Source organism: Macrotis lagotis, chromosome 6 (assembly GCF_037893015.1).
Source record: "Macrotis lagotis isolate mMagLag1 chromosome 6, bilby.v1.9.chrom.fasta, whole genome shotgun sequence".
Lineage (NCBI taxonomy): Eukaryota > Metazoa > Chordata > Mammalia > Peramelemorphia > Peramelidae > Macrotis > Macrotis lagotis.
The window spans coordinates 24,613,608-24,630,391 of NC_133663.1; the positions used below are offsets into that span (position 1 = coordinate 24,613,608).

Below are 16,784 nucleotides of genomic sequence, written 5' to 3' on the forward strand. Positions count from 1 at the left end.
ACGCCACCTAGCCGCCCCAATTTCTTCATTTGTTAAATGAGATTGGTTTAAATTAATTTTGTTTCCTTTTAGCTTGATTATCTATGAACTTTTCTAATGAAGAATTTTTGTTTATTTGTTTTTTGCTTACGGGAGTCTTCCATTGAGTTCATCTTCTAGAGTCTCAACCTAAAGGGACTTCTGGAGCATTGATCTGAAAGCAGCTACCACTTCCTACATCTCAACCCTTTTCTGAAGAACAGTTGTCCTCCATTTTTCCTACATCCAGTGACAATGTGACTAAACAAACTTTCTCACTTCTGAAGGGCTGTTCATCTACTAGGAAACTATGATAGAAGCAAGAAATATTTAATAATCAATCTTTCTCCTTTCTTATCAAGAATGGGGGTGGCTAGGTGGCTCAGTGGATAGAGCATCGGCCCTGGAGACAGGTGTACCTGAGTTCAAATCTGGCCTCAGACACTTAATAATGACCTAGCTGTGTGGCCTTGGGCAAGCCACTTAACCCCATTTGCCTTGCAAAAAAAAATTAAAAAATAGCAAAAAAAAAAAGAATATAAGTAAGTATATAACAATTATACAACAAAATATAAACAATAGAAGAATGCACCATCTCTGAGACATTTATTTTTCTAGGTACCAAGGGTTCAAGTACAGACATCAATTCTTACATGAAGTCTGTTCAGCTAGCAGTGCTCTCCATCCTAAACTTCTAAACTTCCAAGTATATAACTACTATATATATATGTATATATATATATATATATATATATATTCTGTCTGGCTTGACTGTGATATTCATGTGCTACACTCTCCTACATGTTCTCCTCTTGCTTCCAGGACCAGCATAACTAGATGGTGAAGTGAAAGCATCAGCTCTGGTGTCTGGAGGACTTGAATTCAAATCCAACCTCAGGCACAACACTGACCCTGGGCAAGTCACTTAACTCTGATTACCTCGCACCCAGGACTATTTCCAGTCATCCTGATTCTTTTCTGATCAATGGACCCAGGTGGAGCCTGAGGAGGAAGTGGTGATTTAGTAGCCACCCTCCCACATTCAAATCCAGTTTATCTGCTTGTCATGGCATCACCTCTCTGATGTCTTAGCCATCTTCGAGAATGAAGGACAAACAATAACAACAGCCTCCAGGACTATTATATAAAATCTCTTTTTGCCTTTTAAAGCTCTAAAAACCTACCCCTTCCACCCCCTTTTCAGTCTTCTTATATCTTAATGCTCTTTTTATGATTCAGCCAGTAAAAATAACCTAACTGCTCTTCCTTGCCAGGTCCCTACTCCAGGAAATTTCTGTGCCCAAAATAATTTCCCTTTGTTTCCCTCTTGCTCTTGGCTTCTATGACTTCCTTCATGTATCATTTATAATCTGATCTTCTGCCTTTCCTTGCCCAACTAAATTCTCTTGTGTTCCATTTACTCCCTTCAATAGTAAAAGATGTGTCCTTCTTTGTCTTAGTATTCCTAGCTCCTGGGAACAACAAATACTTGTTGATTAAAATGGGAAAATTTAAAGACTTTGGTGTAAAGGCTTTCTCTGATGCTACTTCTGGGACCCTGGGTCAATTCCCTCACCTCTAAAATGAGAGCGTTAAACTAAGATATCTCCCAAGGCTCCTTTCAGATATGTCCAACTTCTTATCAACCCTGAAGGGAGATGTTTTTAGAAGTGTCATAGGGTGATGTTTGTTATAGGGCAGTAGCAACCTAAAATCCACATTAGAGACAATTCATAGGCACCCTTAAAAAAAGGAAAGAAGAAAGATATCTTTAGGAAAAAGTAAATTTGAGCCATACCTCAGTATATTGCTGGACTACTTCCTCTGGGTTATCACCTAGAAATACGTAAAAGTCCAGAATTCCACCTGTAACTCTGTAAGTTATTATAGGAGTTGGCTGGACAAAGATCTCTACAGAAATAAAATTCAAAAAAGCAAAAATTAATAGCAAAATAATATGTAGAAATGAAAATAACCATTCTATATAATTCAGATCATTATCAATAGATGTCAGGCAATTCATAGAATTCCAACCATTCATTTTCAATTTTTTGATAAACAAATAAAACAGCACCCTCAAATTTGCACCTGTAAACAATATTTCAATTTGTTTAGAACTTCAAATACTACTAACCCCCTCCACATATAATTTCATCTTAATCCTTTTTCAATTCACAAAATTAAAATATTTCCATATTCTTGGGGGAAAGAAAAATGAAAGCAAATACCCAATGATAGGCAATTTTTAAGGCCATGGTTACAGATCCAATACATTTTAATGTAGTGAATATTCATGCAAAAAATGAAATCTAGTATCTAAGATAAATAATTTTCTTCCAAGGTATACAATATATCAAAAAATATTGTCCCTTGAAGATGGACTATCATCATATGATTTTGAATTTAGTATGCTTCAAATATATAAATTTATGAGCTAGATATTACTGAATTTTTTTTAAAAAAATATTTTATTTATTTAAGGCAATAGGGTTAAGTGACTTGCCCAAGGCCACAGAGCTAGGCAATTATTAAGTGTCTAAGGCTGCATTTGAACTCAGGTCCTCCTGACTCAAGGGCTGGTGCTTTATCCACTGTACCACCTAGCTGGCCCGATATTACTGAAATTTAAGAAATTTTCTTGATAATTTAGAGCCTCAGGTTCAATTTGAAAATACAATGATTTGTATATATATAAATATATATGTAGACAAGTTTTATTCTTTCTCTAGATGTATACATTTATGTTCTAAATTGTTCAGTCATTTTTAGTTGTTTCCAAATCTTTATGATCTCATTGGATTTTTTTGACAAAGATACAAGAGTGGTTTTCCATTTCCTTCTCCATCTCATTTTACAGATGAAGAAACAGAGGCAAATAGGTTTACGTGACTTACCCAGGGTCACAAAACTACTGAGTCCAAATGTGAACTCAGGTCTTCTTGATTCCAGGCCTTACATTCTATCTACTGTGCCACCTAGCATGTGTGTGTGTGTGTGTGTGTGTGTGTGTGTGTGTGTGTGTGTCTATAAATTACTTTTAAGAAAAATACATGATTAATTTAATTACTCCAAGTCACTCTTTTAAGCAAAGACCTGTCTTTCAAGTACCAATATTATTCTAAATATTCAAAATCAAGACACTCTATGACCAAAAGGTAAAAGCTGGGGAACTCTCAAGTGGAAGACCCAATACATAACAAGCACGAGTTACCAAAAGAGAAATAATGTCATATTCCAAGAATGAGGGATACATGATGAGGCTGCTAACTTCTCATAAAACCCTTAACAAATCTAAGAGGACTCAAGGAAAGTCACACTGCCTCCTGAATAGATTCCATATGGTACTAAAAATATGGAAGGACATGGACAAGGGCAATTAGTATGAGCAGACATAAAAAAGTTTCAGGCTACTTTTGTAGAAGAATGTGCCTGTGTTCAGTCCAATGATTCTTACCCATTGCATTGCTATTCATTAAGAAAACTCCAAAAGACAGTCCTGAATTATCTTCAATGCAGGTGAACAATGTTTGTTGGCCATATAAGTTATGATTGTTCTATAAGAAAAGCAAAGGATTTATTTATGGAATGTTAACATCCATTGAAAGTAAAAAGCATACATGCTAAAGAAATATTTAAAACCTCTTTTATCTTCTTTCAATTTTCATGGTAAGAACCTGCAAGACTTGTAGACCTCTGTTTCATTCCCAAATGCTCTAAGGGTTTAAACCCTAAATGTACCCTCAAAGTAATACACAGATCTATCACTAGCCACAGTCAAGGAATATGTTGGAAAGTACCATTAATATTTTTTTAGGTTTTTGCAAGGCAAACGGGGTTAAGGGGCTTGCCCAAGGCCACACAGCTAGGCAATTACTAAGTGTCTGAGACCAGATTTGAACCCAGCTACTCCTGACTCCAGGGCCAGTGCTTTATCCACTATGCCACCTAGCCGCCCTAGTACCATTAATTTTTGAAAGCCCAGCAAAGAATAGCTGCAAGTTTTCCTATTGGAGGCTCAGACTAAAGGAAGAAATAGTAGGAACTCGGTCAACAAGATTAGGGCTCGAAGTACCAGTGTCCACTGTGCCAAGCTTCCATGCTTGATGGCTTCCAGTCTAACTGTGCCATACCTCTGAACCTGGAGCATGTGAGTTTGGGCTATTAACATTATCCTGGATATTTGTTTTATGTATTGTGCCATATATTTAAGGATATAAGGACTGAATTCTGATTTTATTAGTATAGAGAATTCCCAGGTTATGGAACTCTGTGTTGATAAGTTAGCACTGGTTTGTAAAATTTTTAGAGGACTTTTCCAGAAGCTAACACGATTGCCTATCCATTAGCCAATATCACAGAGCTGGTACGTGTGACAGACTAGGTCTTCTGACTTCATCAAGCTCTTCTGTTTTGGGGGGGGGGCGGTTAGGATGTTTTTGCTTTTTTGGCTTGCCCAAGTCCTAAGTAATTATGAAGTGTCTGAGGCTGGATTCAAACTCAGGTACTCCAGACTCCAGGGCCAGTACTCTATCCACTGTGCCACCTAGCCACCCCAGAAACTCTTCTGTTTTTTTCATCATGCAATACTTCCTTAGTTGCCTCATCATGCCACGGAAATGAATCTAGAATGTAGTCTAGAAAGTCATCCCCGTAGACCATTAAACTAAGATTGATCATCACATACTAGAAAGGATTTGTGTGACACTGATCTAACTGCCACTCCAAGGGTCAGGCTACCCACCCTTTGGGTGATGAGTCTCTCACAGACTAGTGCATACATTAAAATTTCTAGCTCTGTAGGTCAGGCTAACTGTTCTGTGGCTCGGTGATATATTATCTTGCTTTATAGCACAATCGGCTTAAAGCTTGCGATGAAGCCCCAAAATTCAATAGAACTCATAATCATGAAAAACAAGCCATCTCTTAAGGAGGAGGATTACCAAACAGTGATTTTGTAGCAAATATGCTTGTCACATCTAAATGATTGTGCTAGATATTATTGGCTATTAAAATATTTCATTGGGAATTTACAACAGCAGATAAAGCTTGGAAACCCACAGATGTCTAATCTTCTCTAACATTCTCTTGTCTATTTATAGAAAGACATGGAAAATGATTTCTTACATCACCAGGCAGTTCATCCCGGGTAAAGATGGGCCAGTTTTTCCAGTATGTATCATGACGGAACCGTTTATGGATATGTTCCCCAATACCATAGAAATAGCTGCTGGGTAGTTTGGTTGAGATTTGTAAATATTGATCTGAGTAAACCAGAGGCCCAAAGCTTGTGTCAAACCTGAAAAATATAATAATGTACACATAATCACTTAAGATTTACAAAACATTTTACAATCACTATCTTATTTAATCCCCATAACAACCCTCTGAGGTAAATGTTATTATTGTCCCCATTTTATAGATAAGGACACTAACGTGGAGAGAGACTAAGAGACTTGACCATGGTCACATAGTTAGTAAGGTTCTGGGTTTGAATTCAGTTTTTCCTGATCCCAATCCAAGACACTATTCATTATAACCCTTGGCTGCCATGTTATTTTTATATCTGTAAATAGTCATGAAGCAAATATAATTATAAACAAAATGATTAAGAAGAAAGACAGTTGGCCCTATCTAGAAAGGGGAGGTTTAAGTCTTATATCTGACATACTGACATATGAGCCTAGACTAAGTTCTTCATTGTTCACTAGATGACTCATATCACACTCATTTAAAAGATCTCTCACTGAATCCAGGGCCATCTCCAATCATCCTGATCAATATTTTGTCACTGGAGCAAGATGGCTCCCAAGGAGCTGGTGACCTTGCATGAGCCTCCCTCACTTAAATTCAATTCACTTGCAAGTCATGCCATCTCCTTCCTGATATCATGGTCTTCTTCTAGAATGAAGGGCAAACAACAACTTATCATTGGGATAGGACTTAATAATATCTTGAAAATCAGTCCTTGTTTGTTACCCTCGAAGACTAGAAAATGGAAAGAAGATACTGATATGAATTCACAGGGGAAATTACATAGGGATTAAAATCTTGACCCTAACCCTAGGTAAAAATATATACAAGAGTATAGCTAGCTGTATAAGTTATATCAACTTAGCTGATAAAATATTTCTAATTATAGATGAAAATCTTTAACTAATAATCATTTTGGGACTATACACGTCCACATTCAGCCAGTCATTCATTCATTATACATTGACCAAGCATCTTCTCTATGTGTACCCAATCTCCAGGAAGTTACAGTCTAGTAAAGAGCCAACATACAATCCCACGTAGCTGCTTTGTGTAAATAGAATGACCTACCTTTCCAATGAATATCCTGAACTATTAAAATATAATTGTTGATCTGCTGGTATTTCTTTACTTTATCAATCTTTCAATTAATATTTCTATCAAAGTAACTTGGCATATTGAACATTTATAAAAATTAATGAATTTAAAGTAATCAATATTTATATTGATGATTAGGAACAATTGCATGCCCATAAAGGCTAGAGAGCTAGGCCTGGAGTCAGATATCTAATCTGAATTCTCTCTAATCCTGCTTCAGCCATTTACAAATTGCATAATCCTAGTCCCTTGAAATCACTGAGGCTTAAAGTACTAATCTGTAACATGGAGATAATCACTCACTAATTTAGGATAGTTGTAAAGATCAAGAGGAAAATTTAACTGTCTATCATCCCTCTGTCTAGCTACATTTTAGATAATCTCAATATTTATATATTTTATATTGCTTATGTAGATATGTCTATATATATATATATATGTTGATCTGCATAAATTTGGATTTTTCTATATATACACAAACATAGAGTTCTTTGTTAATCTAGATATGATATAAAGGTTAAATATTATTATTAGGTTCTTGTTTTTAGATATAATGTTCTTATCTCAATAAGAAACTAATTAATAATAACAGACATTGAAATAGTGCTATAAATTTTACAAAGCAATTTCCATGTTATCTTACTTAAAACTCTATGATAGTTCTATGAGTGAGGTAGCAAACATCCCCAGTTTACAGATGAGAGAGCTGTAATTCTAAACAGTTTTGAAATTCTATCCAAGGTCAGAGATCACACATGAATTCAAATCTCCCTTATTCCCAAGGCCATTGACTATGATATAGCAACAGAATGTAAAATATTCAGGAATTTATACACTTTAGGTTTATAAAATCTGGTAGTACAGTATGATACCATTATATAACATACTTAATAACATAATATGAATATCATTAAATAGGCAAATATGCATGGAACTACTCCAGTTTTTTTTTAAAGAGAAATCTTAAAACTATAAGAAAAATGATTAAATCAAGTCCTTTCTATCCTGATCTCCTCAACAAGAATAGGAAGGCCAGAATTTTGTAGGGAGGAATAAAGATATCAAAAGAAGTCACTTACAAAACTCGGTTGTTGCTTTTTCGAATTACTTTAATGGCAAATGGATTGTTAGTCACTTCTATCTTATATTTTGTATCCGTTGCTTCTGATTGAGTAAATTCTTTGACATACTGATGAGGAACTTCAAATCTTTGGTTGTTAGGATCGGTAATCTGAAAAGATTCAATTTTTTTTAAATCAAGACAAAATTATTTGACATGAAATCAATTAGGACTTAATGAAAATGTTCTTTCTGTTGATCCAGGGCTCATTAATAATAGTCTATAAGCCATCTTATAAGTGTATCTAAGAAAATAAATGAGATCCTGCCTTCATTTTTTACTTTCTGAAGTGATTTGTGAACATATATTTTACACATAGGTAGAGCTGATGTGATATATTGGAATGAATAGAGTAATTAAATTTCAGAAGAGAATTGGGCTTGAACTTCATATTTCCTGAAACTCAATAGGTTCATATAATTTAGATCCTTCATTTTTCTGAACCTCTTTCCTCATCTATAAAATAAGGAACGTCATTCATTTTCAAGGTTATACATTTACATTGTCAGCCATAGAACTATATTTAAATGATAGAATCATGAGGCTACAAATGTATTGTTAGGTCTATTTTACAAATAAGACAAGTAAAGCTCAGAGGGCTATATCTTACTCATACTCAGAGTCAATAAATGTTAATATTAGGATAGAGGTAGCTTCAAGTCCAGGAAACTATTCATTACTTCAAAGATAATTTGCGTTGCATAATTGTATGGATGCTCCAATGTTATACTATAGTTTATCATTCCAGAATTATTTTTTAACATTTAAATATTTTTAAAAGATTTAATAAATGATATACATATAATATCATATGGGTTTTATTTGATTTTAAGAATAATTAAAATACTAATTTTTTTTCCAATTATTGCAACTTGCTGATAATCAATAAGCTTGTATTAAATTTTCAATTGACTCTTTAGACCACCAAGACATGGTAAAATGATCTTGTAATCTATAAAATAAGTTTTATTAAGCAAATATCATGAATGAAGTATAATACTAGTTATTCAAAATGCAAAGACAGCATGAAGGAAAAATAAGCCCAGATTTTCAAGGACCTTTCTACTAAAACTTAATTGAAATTCCATATTTGGTAATAAATTTACTTTTTTCAAAAGGGAAAAGTGATTCCTCATTGTCTGTCCTTTGTCTACTGTTTCCTTTTAAAATTGATTCCAAGACTTAGCAAATCCTACCTTGAATCGAAACCGATTGGCTGTCTGACTTTCTGTTGTGAGTAAGACATTGTTAATGTCATTTCCAAATACAGTAGGTGAAGGGATCCTGCTTAATTTCATTTGCATTCCTTAAAAAAAAGGGAAGGAAAAAGCAGATTGAGTTTCTTTATTAAAATGTCCATTTTATGATGAGGTTAAAGCTTGAAAGGTAATCTAATCTTTACCAGCTTTAGTTGGCTGCTGTTCATCAACTCTGTAGCCATGATTGTCCCCAAAGATGCACCAAGGGAAGTATGTATCATTCAGAGGACTCCAACAACAGCCTCGTTGGGCACATACTGCCTGGACGAACATCAAATAAATGTCATTTGTCATGGTTGAATATTTTGATTTCTAATTTTAATTTCAAACTAAGGATATTCTGGTTTCCTCTTTCCCCCCCAGATCATGCTATATGTAAATTCATTTCACTAATTGTTTTTTGATGCAGGCAGATATTGGGAATTCAGAGGCAAACTGTTATTAGATAATAGCATTCACTGAAAGGCTTTAATTCAAAGAATTACAAGGATAGTTTAGAATTATACTTCCTTCCCTGCAGGTGCTTCCAGTTTAATGCACTTTCATGGTTTTGATGCAATGATACAATGCCAAAGCAATGGTATATGACACTTCTGATGAGGACTTTAAAATGTTACATTGCCTAGCGGGGTTGAACATGTTTCCAAGGTTAAATTTTGAATAGAATCCCATAATAAGGATCTTTTCTTTAGCTATTGCATATGGTGGCCGGGAGGTGGGGGGGAAGTGAGGGGGGTATGGAGTGGAAAGTTTTGAACTGAAACAGATTTACAGATTAAACCTATAATATTCTACAACAGTGAAGTGAAGGAAAGTCTCTTACAAAATAATTACTTTTGTTTAATTTAGACCATGTTGTTATATGATGCCCTTTCTGCATAAGATTAGTTTGCAAGTAGAGTTTTATAACATTAATTATTTAGCTAGAAGGACTATTGACTATTTACAAAATCATCTTTCTCCCTTCCCCTCCCCTTTAATTTTTATAAGTTAAGATCAAAAAATGCTGTTTAACAACATAAGCATTTCTAAACCTCCTCAAATTTATTTTGCAGGTTATGTATCTGCTTCAAGGAGGATGGCTCCTGCCTCCACAATTTATCTTCTGATACATTTTGAACTATTAGCTCAAACATTATTAGATGGTTCTCTAGCTTCAGTCATAAACACCTGCCCTTCAATTTATATTCTAGTACCTTATCAGTGCAAATCCCTTATATGTAAGGGAGATTATTTTTCTCAGTCGTAAGCTAAGGAATGACACGATTACAAAGAGCTGATGCTCTTTAATGATATGGACAAATACATAGAAAGGATATCAAAGGGAAATTGCAAGAAGGAAAATCAATGAATTTGAAGGTTCTCAAACACCAGTTGGTATGGTGAGGAAATAATTAGAAAGTGATCAGACAAAGAGATTCCAAAATCTCTTTATGGTGAAAATAAGAAACAGAATGGATGTATTGAAATCTTGTTTGGTTCAAGAGAAACTTCTAGTACCTATGGAATAAGGCAATCTTTTCTCACACTTTTTGATTGGCATATTCCTTCTTATTGGAAATCAATAAACTCTTTTGAATAAACAAATTATCCCCCTCCTTGAAGAGCAGCTCTTTCAAGATTCTGGTATCAGAAATGTAAAAATATTTCAAAAGAATGTTTTAAGGATATTTTCAGATATACCAGGTGACATGAGAAAAACAATGATGATTCATGATGGAAATGCCAGAGGTTGGTTAATACAATTCCTTCATTGTATAAATGAGGAAATTGGCTCACCCAAATGGAGAAACTGTGACTTGCCTAAGTAACAGAGTAACAAAACAGTCAGCATTTGAACCCAGGTCCTCTGACACTTAATCCAGAAGTCTTTCCATTGTCTTCCCAGAAAATTTGCCACAACAAAAACTCATTTTGCTATTTTTTTCTTTTTTGCCCGGCAAATGGGGTTAAGTAGCTTGCCCAAGGCCACACAGCTAGGTAATTATTAAGTGTCTGAGGCTGGATTTGAACTCAGGTACTCCTGACTCCAGGGCCGGTGCTCTATCCACTGCCATTTTGCTTTTTCCATAGACTTTATTTATTATTCAAACTAAGGGACAGAAATCTTTCTGAAATCAAAAAGAAAACGGACTCTGATAGATGGGTAAAATATGATAGGACATTAGAAAAAAGCCTCATAGTGGTAGGTCAAATGCAAGCTAATTGATATACAGATACCATGAAAGATGGAATTGGCCCAATATTTCTGTATATCCAACTATCAAAATGTGAATTACATAGGCAAGGCAACATTCCGGGACCTAGTCAGTATAGAGATAATATATTCCCATATAGTCTCACAATAGTATGAATGTAACACGCTTGAAAGAACAAATGAAATTGAAAAGATAGCAATATTTTTTGAACCTCTGTTGCAAGTTGATCTGGTATGCAGTTTATTCTCCCATTTATATTGGTTTTCACATCACTTGGACATTTTCCTGGTGTTACATTTTCTGAAACAATTTCTAAAATAAAACAGATGACAAGTTATTCCAGTGTTTCATATGCCATGCTGATGTCTATTTTCAAAGTAATATAACCTTATATTGATGAAAACGCCAGCTTAGGTGAAAAAAAATTAAGACATGCAGTACAACTAAGACCTATTTTTATTATTGATTATTAAGAGGAAATGACAAAAAACTGATATCTATCACACATGGAGGTTTGACAAGCTCTTTCCATGTGTGATCTCCTTGGGGGCTTATGATAATGCTTTGAGGTAAGGTAACTATATAGATAAGGCATCCAAAAAGAAACAACTTTAGTTGAAGTGTAAAACTTTTACAGCAGAGGTGTGTTCCGCCAATAAAACCAAAGGTTTAAATCAACAACAAAATGATGAATTCGTCAGCAAAATTCAAAATTATCTTTATGAGCACAAGATATTAGAGAAGTGAATAGATCACAGGTGAAAAATATTGGGTTTTTTATTAGGGTGTAAACTCAATCTGAATCAACAGAGTGATTCAATTTGGGGTGGGGGTGTCACGTATGGTAGGGTTTGTGATTTCATTATTATAGAGATTTTCCTGTGTAGAAACCCCTTACTCCAATGTAAATTGACACCTCACCTATCATTTATTTATAAGCTGAGTTTCCTTGAACCCAGAAAGTTGATCTCTCAGCAACTTAGCCAAGATCAGATAGCAAGTACTTGCCAAAGGACAGATTCAATTCATATTTCAGGTGTGTGTGTGTGTGTGTGTGTGTGTGTGTGTATGCTTTTAGCTTAACATATAGATGTTAATGTTACTCTTTCTGTATACCTATCCCTCCTCAAACTTCCCATTTTAGTATATGTGCCTATTTATATTCTTTGATTGTGGAGCAAATATTCTTCATATGGTTCCATGTGAAGATATTTACCTGAGGCTATAGGTATTAATGTTTCTATATACTCTTAACTTGGACCTCAAGTATGAGTAAAGATATTTGTATTATGTGTGTGTGTTTTTAGTTTAGACTATAGGTATCAATGTGTCTCCATCTGTATACTTACTCCATCTCAGAATTCAGCTTTTAATATATATGTCTGTTTATATGTTTTAATTGTGGAGCAAATATACTCCATATGATTCCATGTGAAGACATTTACCTGAGGCTATAGGTCTATAGGTGTCAATGTTTGTATAACTTGAACCCCAAGAGTTAGTAAAATTATATGTATTTTATGCATGTGTGTATGTTTGCACATCTTCAACTGAAAGAGATACTTGTCTGAGTTTCAGGGTCTGGATCCTTACCTTTGATCCCTGGCACATTTTGGGTGAAGGCCACAATCAAGCCCACAGCAATTAAAGTCACAATTATAAATAGGAAAATTAAGAAGAGTTCTAATGCACTGAATTTCCTCCTTGCCATCTGTAAGAAGAGAAAAGATGAGCTTTTCAAGTTGTTGTTCATGACAAAAATGAAGTTTCCAGGGTCATACCAGCTTCATGAGAGCAGAGACTGTTTCCTTTTTGGCATAATCCTGGAACATAATTACAAGCTGGACTACATTCAAACATAGATCCATATCAAATCCATGGATTTGAGTGCAATTTATCATCTCTATTATTATTATTATTATAAAATTAAGGAATAGATTTTTCAGTTTTCAGTTTTGAGTATTATGCAAGGTAAATAATAGAGTTCTCTTTCATGTATCAACACTATAAAGATGATAATAATGATGGCTAACATGTAAAAAGAATCCTTCATTCCTGTCATGTGTTTCACATGGTATCTCATTTGATCTATTAAGCCTACTAATTCCTCTGTACACTGGCAGATAGTACAGGAGACTACAAAGAAGAGAAATGGCATCATTCCTGCCCTGGGAAGGTTCAGATCTTGTTGGAAGAAATGAGAGCTATTTGTGTTTCTGTGTGTGTTTGTGTGTGTGTGTGTGTGTGTGTGTATGTGTATACACATATATGTGTGAATTATAGAAAATATGATTACATAATAGCACGATGGAGGCATAAGAACAAATTAAGGAGAAATCACTTCTAATTAGGAAAATCATGGAAAACTTCATGAAAAAGGTCATATTCGAGATGAACCTTGAAGGGGAAATAGAATAGAATAGAAAATCAGTCCTTAGAACAAAGTAAAAGGCATACATAAAAGGGGATAAAAAACATAACTAAACAGCATATTAATTAAACAAAGCTATAGGCAAAGAAGTATATAGGTGTATAGTCCTGGGTTTCTAATATAAGTCTTTGGGTCCAAGATCAAGTAAGTAATAATCGGTCACATTTCTATGGTACTTTAAGGTTAGCAAAATGTTTTAACCACAAAACAACCCTGTGATGTAGGAAATATTCCCATTATTATTTCCTTTTTTGAAATAGATAAGAAATCAAGACTCTACAGACACATAAACATTGGGTATCCAAAGTCAGATTTTTAGATCCAGGTTATATACACATATGTTCTATCACCCTTTCCTCTTCTGGGCTGGAAAACACATTTCTATCTTGTCTTCATCTTAGAAATAAAGAAAAACCAAAAACAACAAATTTACTTTTGAAAACTGAGCAATTCATTCACCTCATCTGGTCCTATCCTGATTGGGGAAAGACTTAATAAGTACAGATTCACCTGATCTGTAGTATACAGAAATATACAATTTGTGCCGCATAGCAAAACAGCAAACAACCAAGAAACCAGTTGTGTCCATGCATCTTGCCATCTTCCCTATCTGCTCAAATTCCCATTACCCCCTATTTTCTACATATTATTCTGTGAGCAGTACTTGAATCAAAACTATTCCTATATCACCAACTTCCTGTTAATATTTTTATCCAGGAACCCCTATGGGCATCTCAAATTCAAAAGATCTGAAACAGAGCCTATCTTCCAAAAACAAAACAAAACAAAACAAATGCAAAAAGAAACCTAGACAGTGCTCAAACATTCCTTTTGCTTTAGTTTTCCAGGTTCTTAGGCTCACTTCTCAACTCATCAATCTGATTTCAATTTCATTATTCATTCCCAATGCCTATATCCAATCCAGCATGAAATCTTGTTGGTTTATTTTTCTCTCTTCACAACATTTCTGAGATATTTTCCCTTCTCTTCACTCACAGGATATGCTCTTTACCTTCTTAGCATTTACCTGGACTCAAAAAGTAGCATCTATTGGTCTCCCTCTTCGGATGCAGTTTAGGGTTCAAGTGATGAAAAATTCACATAGATGATGACTCAGAGAAATAAGGAACAGAAAAGTTTATTATGCCTCTCCAAGTGGGCTGAATTCCAGGAAAGAACTAGTAACTTAGGAAGGGACAAGGAGAAATTTTTAAAGGGAAAGCCAAAAGCAAGAAATGTGATTTAGGGAATCATGTCAGAAATAACCAATGATAGATCATTATTTGGGCAACATTTTGTTATCTCAACATTTTTTTGGTGTACTTCAATCTCCCTTCCAAGTCAGAGCTTTGACACATTATATGAGACTTGGCGTAAAGAGCAATCATTAGAAATTATTTCTATATTATACATATTATAGCAAATTTGCACCAAGTCATACTCATTGTTTAGGAATTCTATGACCCAAACTTGGTTCATTTCCAAAGGCTGATGACTTTGTCCACATTAACTGATTTTCAGGAAACTAGCAAATTTACAAAGGGGAATCGAAAGGGTCCCCAGAGAAGAAACTAAGCTTGTTGTCTCTGACTGTCCAAACATCTACCCTTCAGTAGGCTGTACTCTGATACTCCCCCCTTTCTTGGCCCCATACAGTATCCAATTACCAATATTAGATTTCAACATTATGATAATAACCTCAAATAAGTTACAGTTTCATAAGTGCTACCCAAATAGCTGTAGATTTAATTTACTCAACTTCAGGCAAGGGTGGAAATGTTCAGTTCCCAAAACAACAGTTACAAAACACTATAAAATAGGGTTAGCGGGGCTGATAAAATAACATAGCTAATTTTATTATTTTTTTAGTTTTTTGGAAGGCAAATGGGGTTAAGTGGCTTGCCTAAGGCCACACAGCTAGGTAATTATTAAGTGTCTGAGGCCGGATTTGAACTCAGGTACTCTTGACTCCAAGGCCGGTGCTCTATCCACTGAGCCACCTAGCTGCCCCACACAACTTATTTTAAAATAAAATTTCCACCTTTTAGTTTCTTTCATCTCAAACTCTAATACAATCTAATTTGCATAAAAATTGTTCAGCATATCTGAAACAAAAGTTTACCAAATTGTACATTATAACAATGTTATTATGTATTTGAAAACTGAAATAAACCCTTTAAAAATAAGGTGATTTCAATCCAGATGAATGCATATCCAAATGACCTTACACAAAAGGAACAATTGACATCTACAATGTTGCCCTGTGTGAAATGACAATGTGTTTGGCACTTTCCAATTACATGAAGTAAATAGAGGTGAAGCAACTTGCTTTAATCTTCCAATTAATGAATTTTAAATCCATATTTTTTTCTACAATTTGCCTTTGTACCAAATAGTATAATGAATTCTAATTTATCTAAAGCATCAAATTAGGAGAAGCACATGTCTCCTAAAATGAATTAAATTACACCTAGATTTCTATTCCAAATGATATTAAAATCTCAATTTATGATTTCAATATTATTGTGCTATATTTTTCATAAATGCTATTTATTCCAAGCATTTCATATTATGGAGTCCACTATTTCAAGCTACACAGTAATTTTCACACTTAAGTGACTTTTTTACTAATTCACAAATTTAATTATCACATCATAATTCTTTCTTTTGATCTGTCACAATTCAGGCATTCCTTAAAAGATAGAAGTACCAAAGATGTTTTTGAGACTTACAAAAATCTTTAACAGCTTATATAAAATTTGGCCCATTCATATTAAAGTCACATTCTGATATATTATATGAAAAAGTAGGCACAAAGTAGGCACATTACTTAGGAGTCTCATGATTTTTAGCAAAATTTCCACTTTTTGCAGTACACATCCCAATTCAAAACGTTACAGTTGAATATGGTATCCAGCTACAAGCATAAATTTCCAACTCTTAACTGGATACCATCTTCTACACATTTCTGGAAATTAGTACTATGTGGATGCTCAGCCAGCCAAATGCCAGATGTATCTTAACTCCCTCTCAAAATGGGACTCAAATGGGACAACTCCGTGTCCCCTTCCAACAGAAAATATCTCTGAAAGATGAAACCTTCGTTCCCAATCCCCAAATGAATTTGGGTCTGAATTTTTAGGGAGGGAGAGGAATGATGAAGAGTAAATGCTAGGCAGACAGCAAATAATTAATTTGTATTTTTCTATGCTGACTTTTACCTTCGAAATGCCCATCTTGTGTAACTTAAAGGAATTTTGTGCTTTTGTAATACCTCTGGATATTTTTGTGCCTCTCTGTGTCCTTGGATTGATAATGGGTATCTTGCTATTCTGTAACTGATCAGAAATTTTCATAATATATCATGTATTCTGCATCTAATAAACATTCCCAAACATTTTGTCAAAGCT

The 16,784-nt window shown here is 34.5% G+C and overlaps 1 protein-coding gene across 1 annotated transcript in view; it reads right to left on the bottom strand.

Annotated features, from left to right (window-relative positions):
- SI (sucrase-isomaltase) overlaps positions 1-12,654 on the bottom strand; it is a 91,923-nt gene extending 79,269 nt beyond the window's left edge. Inside the window, exons 1-8 of the mRNA XM_074192516.1 lie at positions 12,537-12,654; positions 11,155-11,255; positions 8,889-9,006; positions 8,683-8,792; positions 7,446-7,597; positions 5,143-5,314; positions 3,473-3,572; positions 1,817-1,929 (exon numbers count right to left, since the gene is read on the bottom strand). Of these exons, the coding sequence (XP_074048617.1) occupies positions 1,817-1,929; positions 3,473-3,572; positions 5,143-5,314; positions 7,446-7,597; positions 8,683-8,792; positions 8,889-9,006; positions 11,155-11,255; positions 12,537-12,654 (984 nt within the window). The remainder of the gene's footprint in view (positions 1-1,816; positions 1,930-3,472; positions 3,573-5,142; positions 5,315-7,445; positions 7,598-8,682; positions 8,793-8,888; positions 9,007-11,154; positions 11,256-12,536) is intronic.
- Between the last annotated feature and the right edge of the window lie 4,130 nt (positions 12,655-16,784).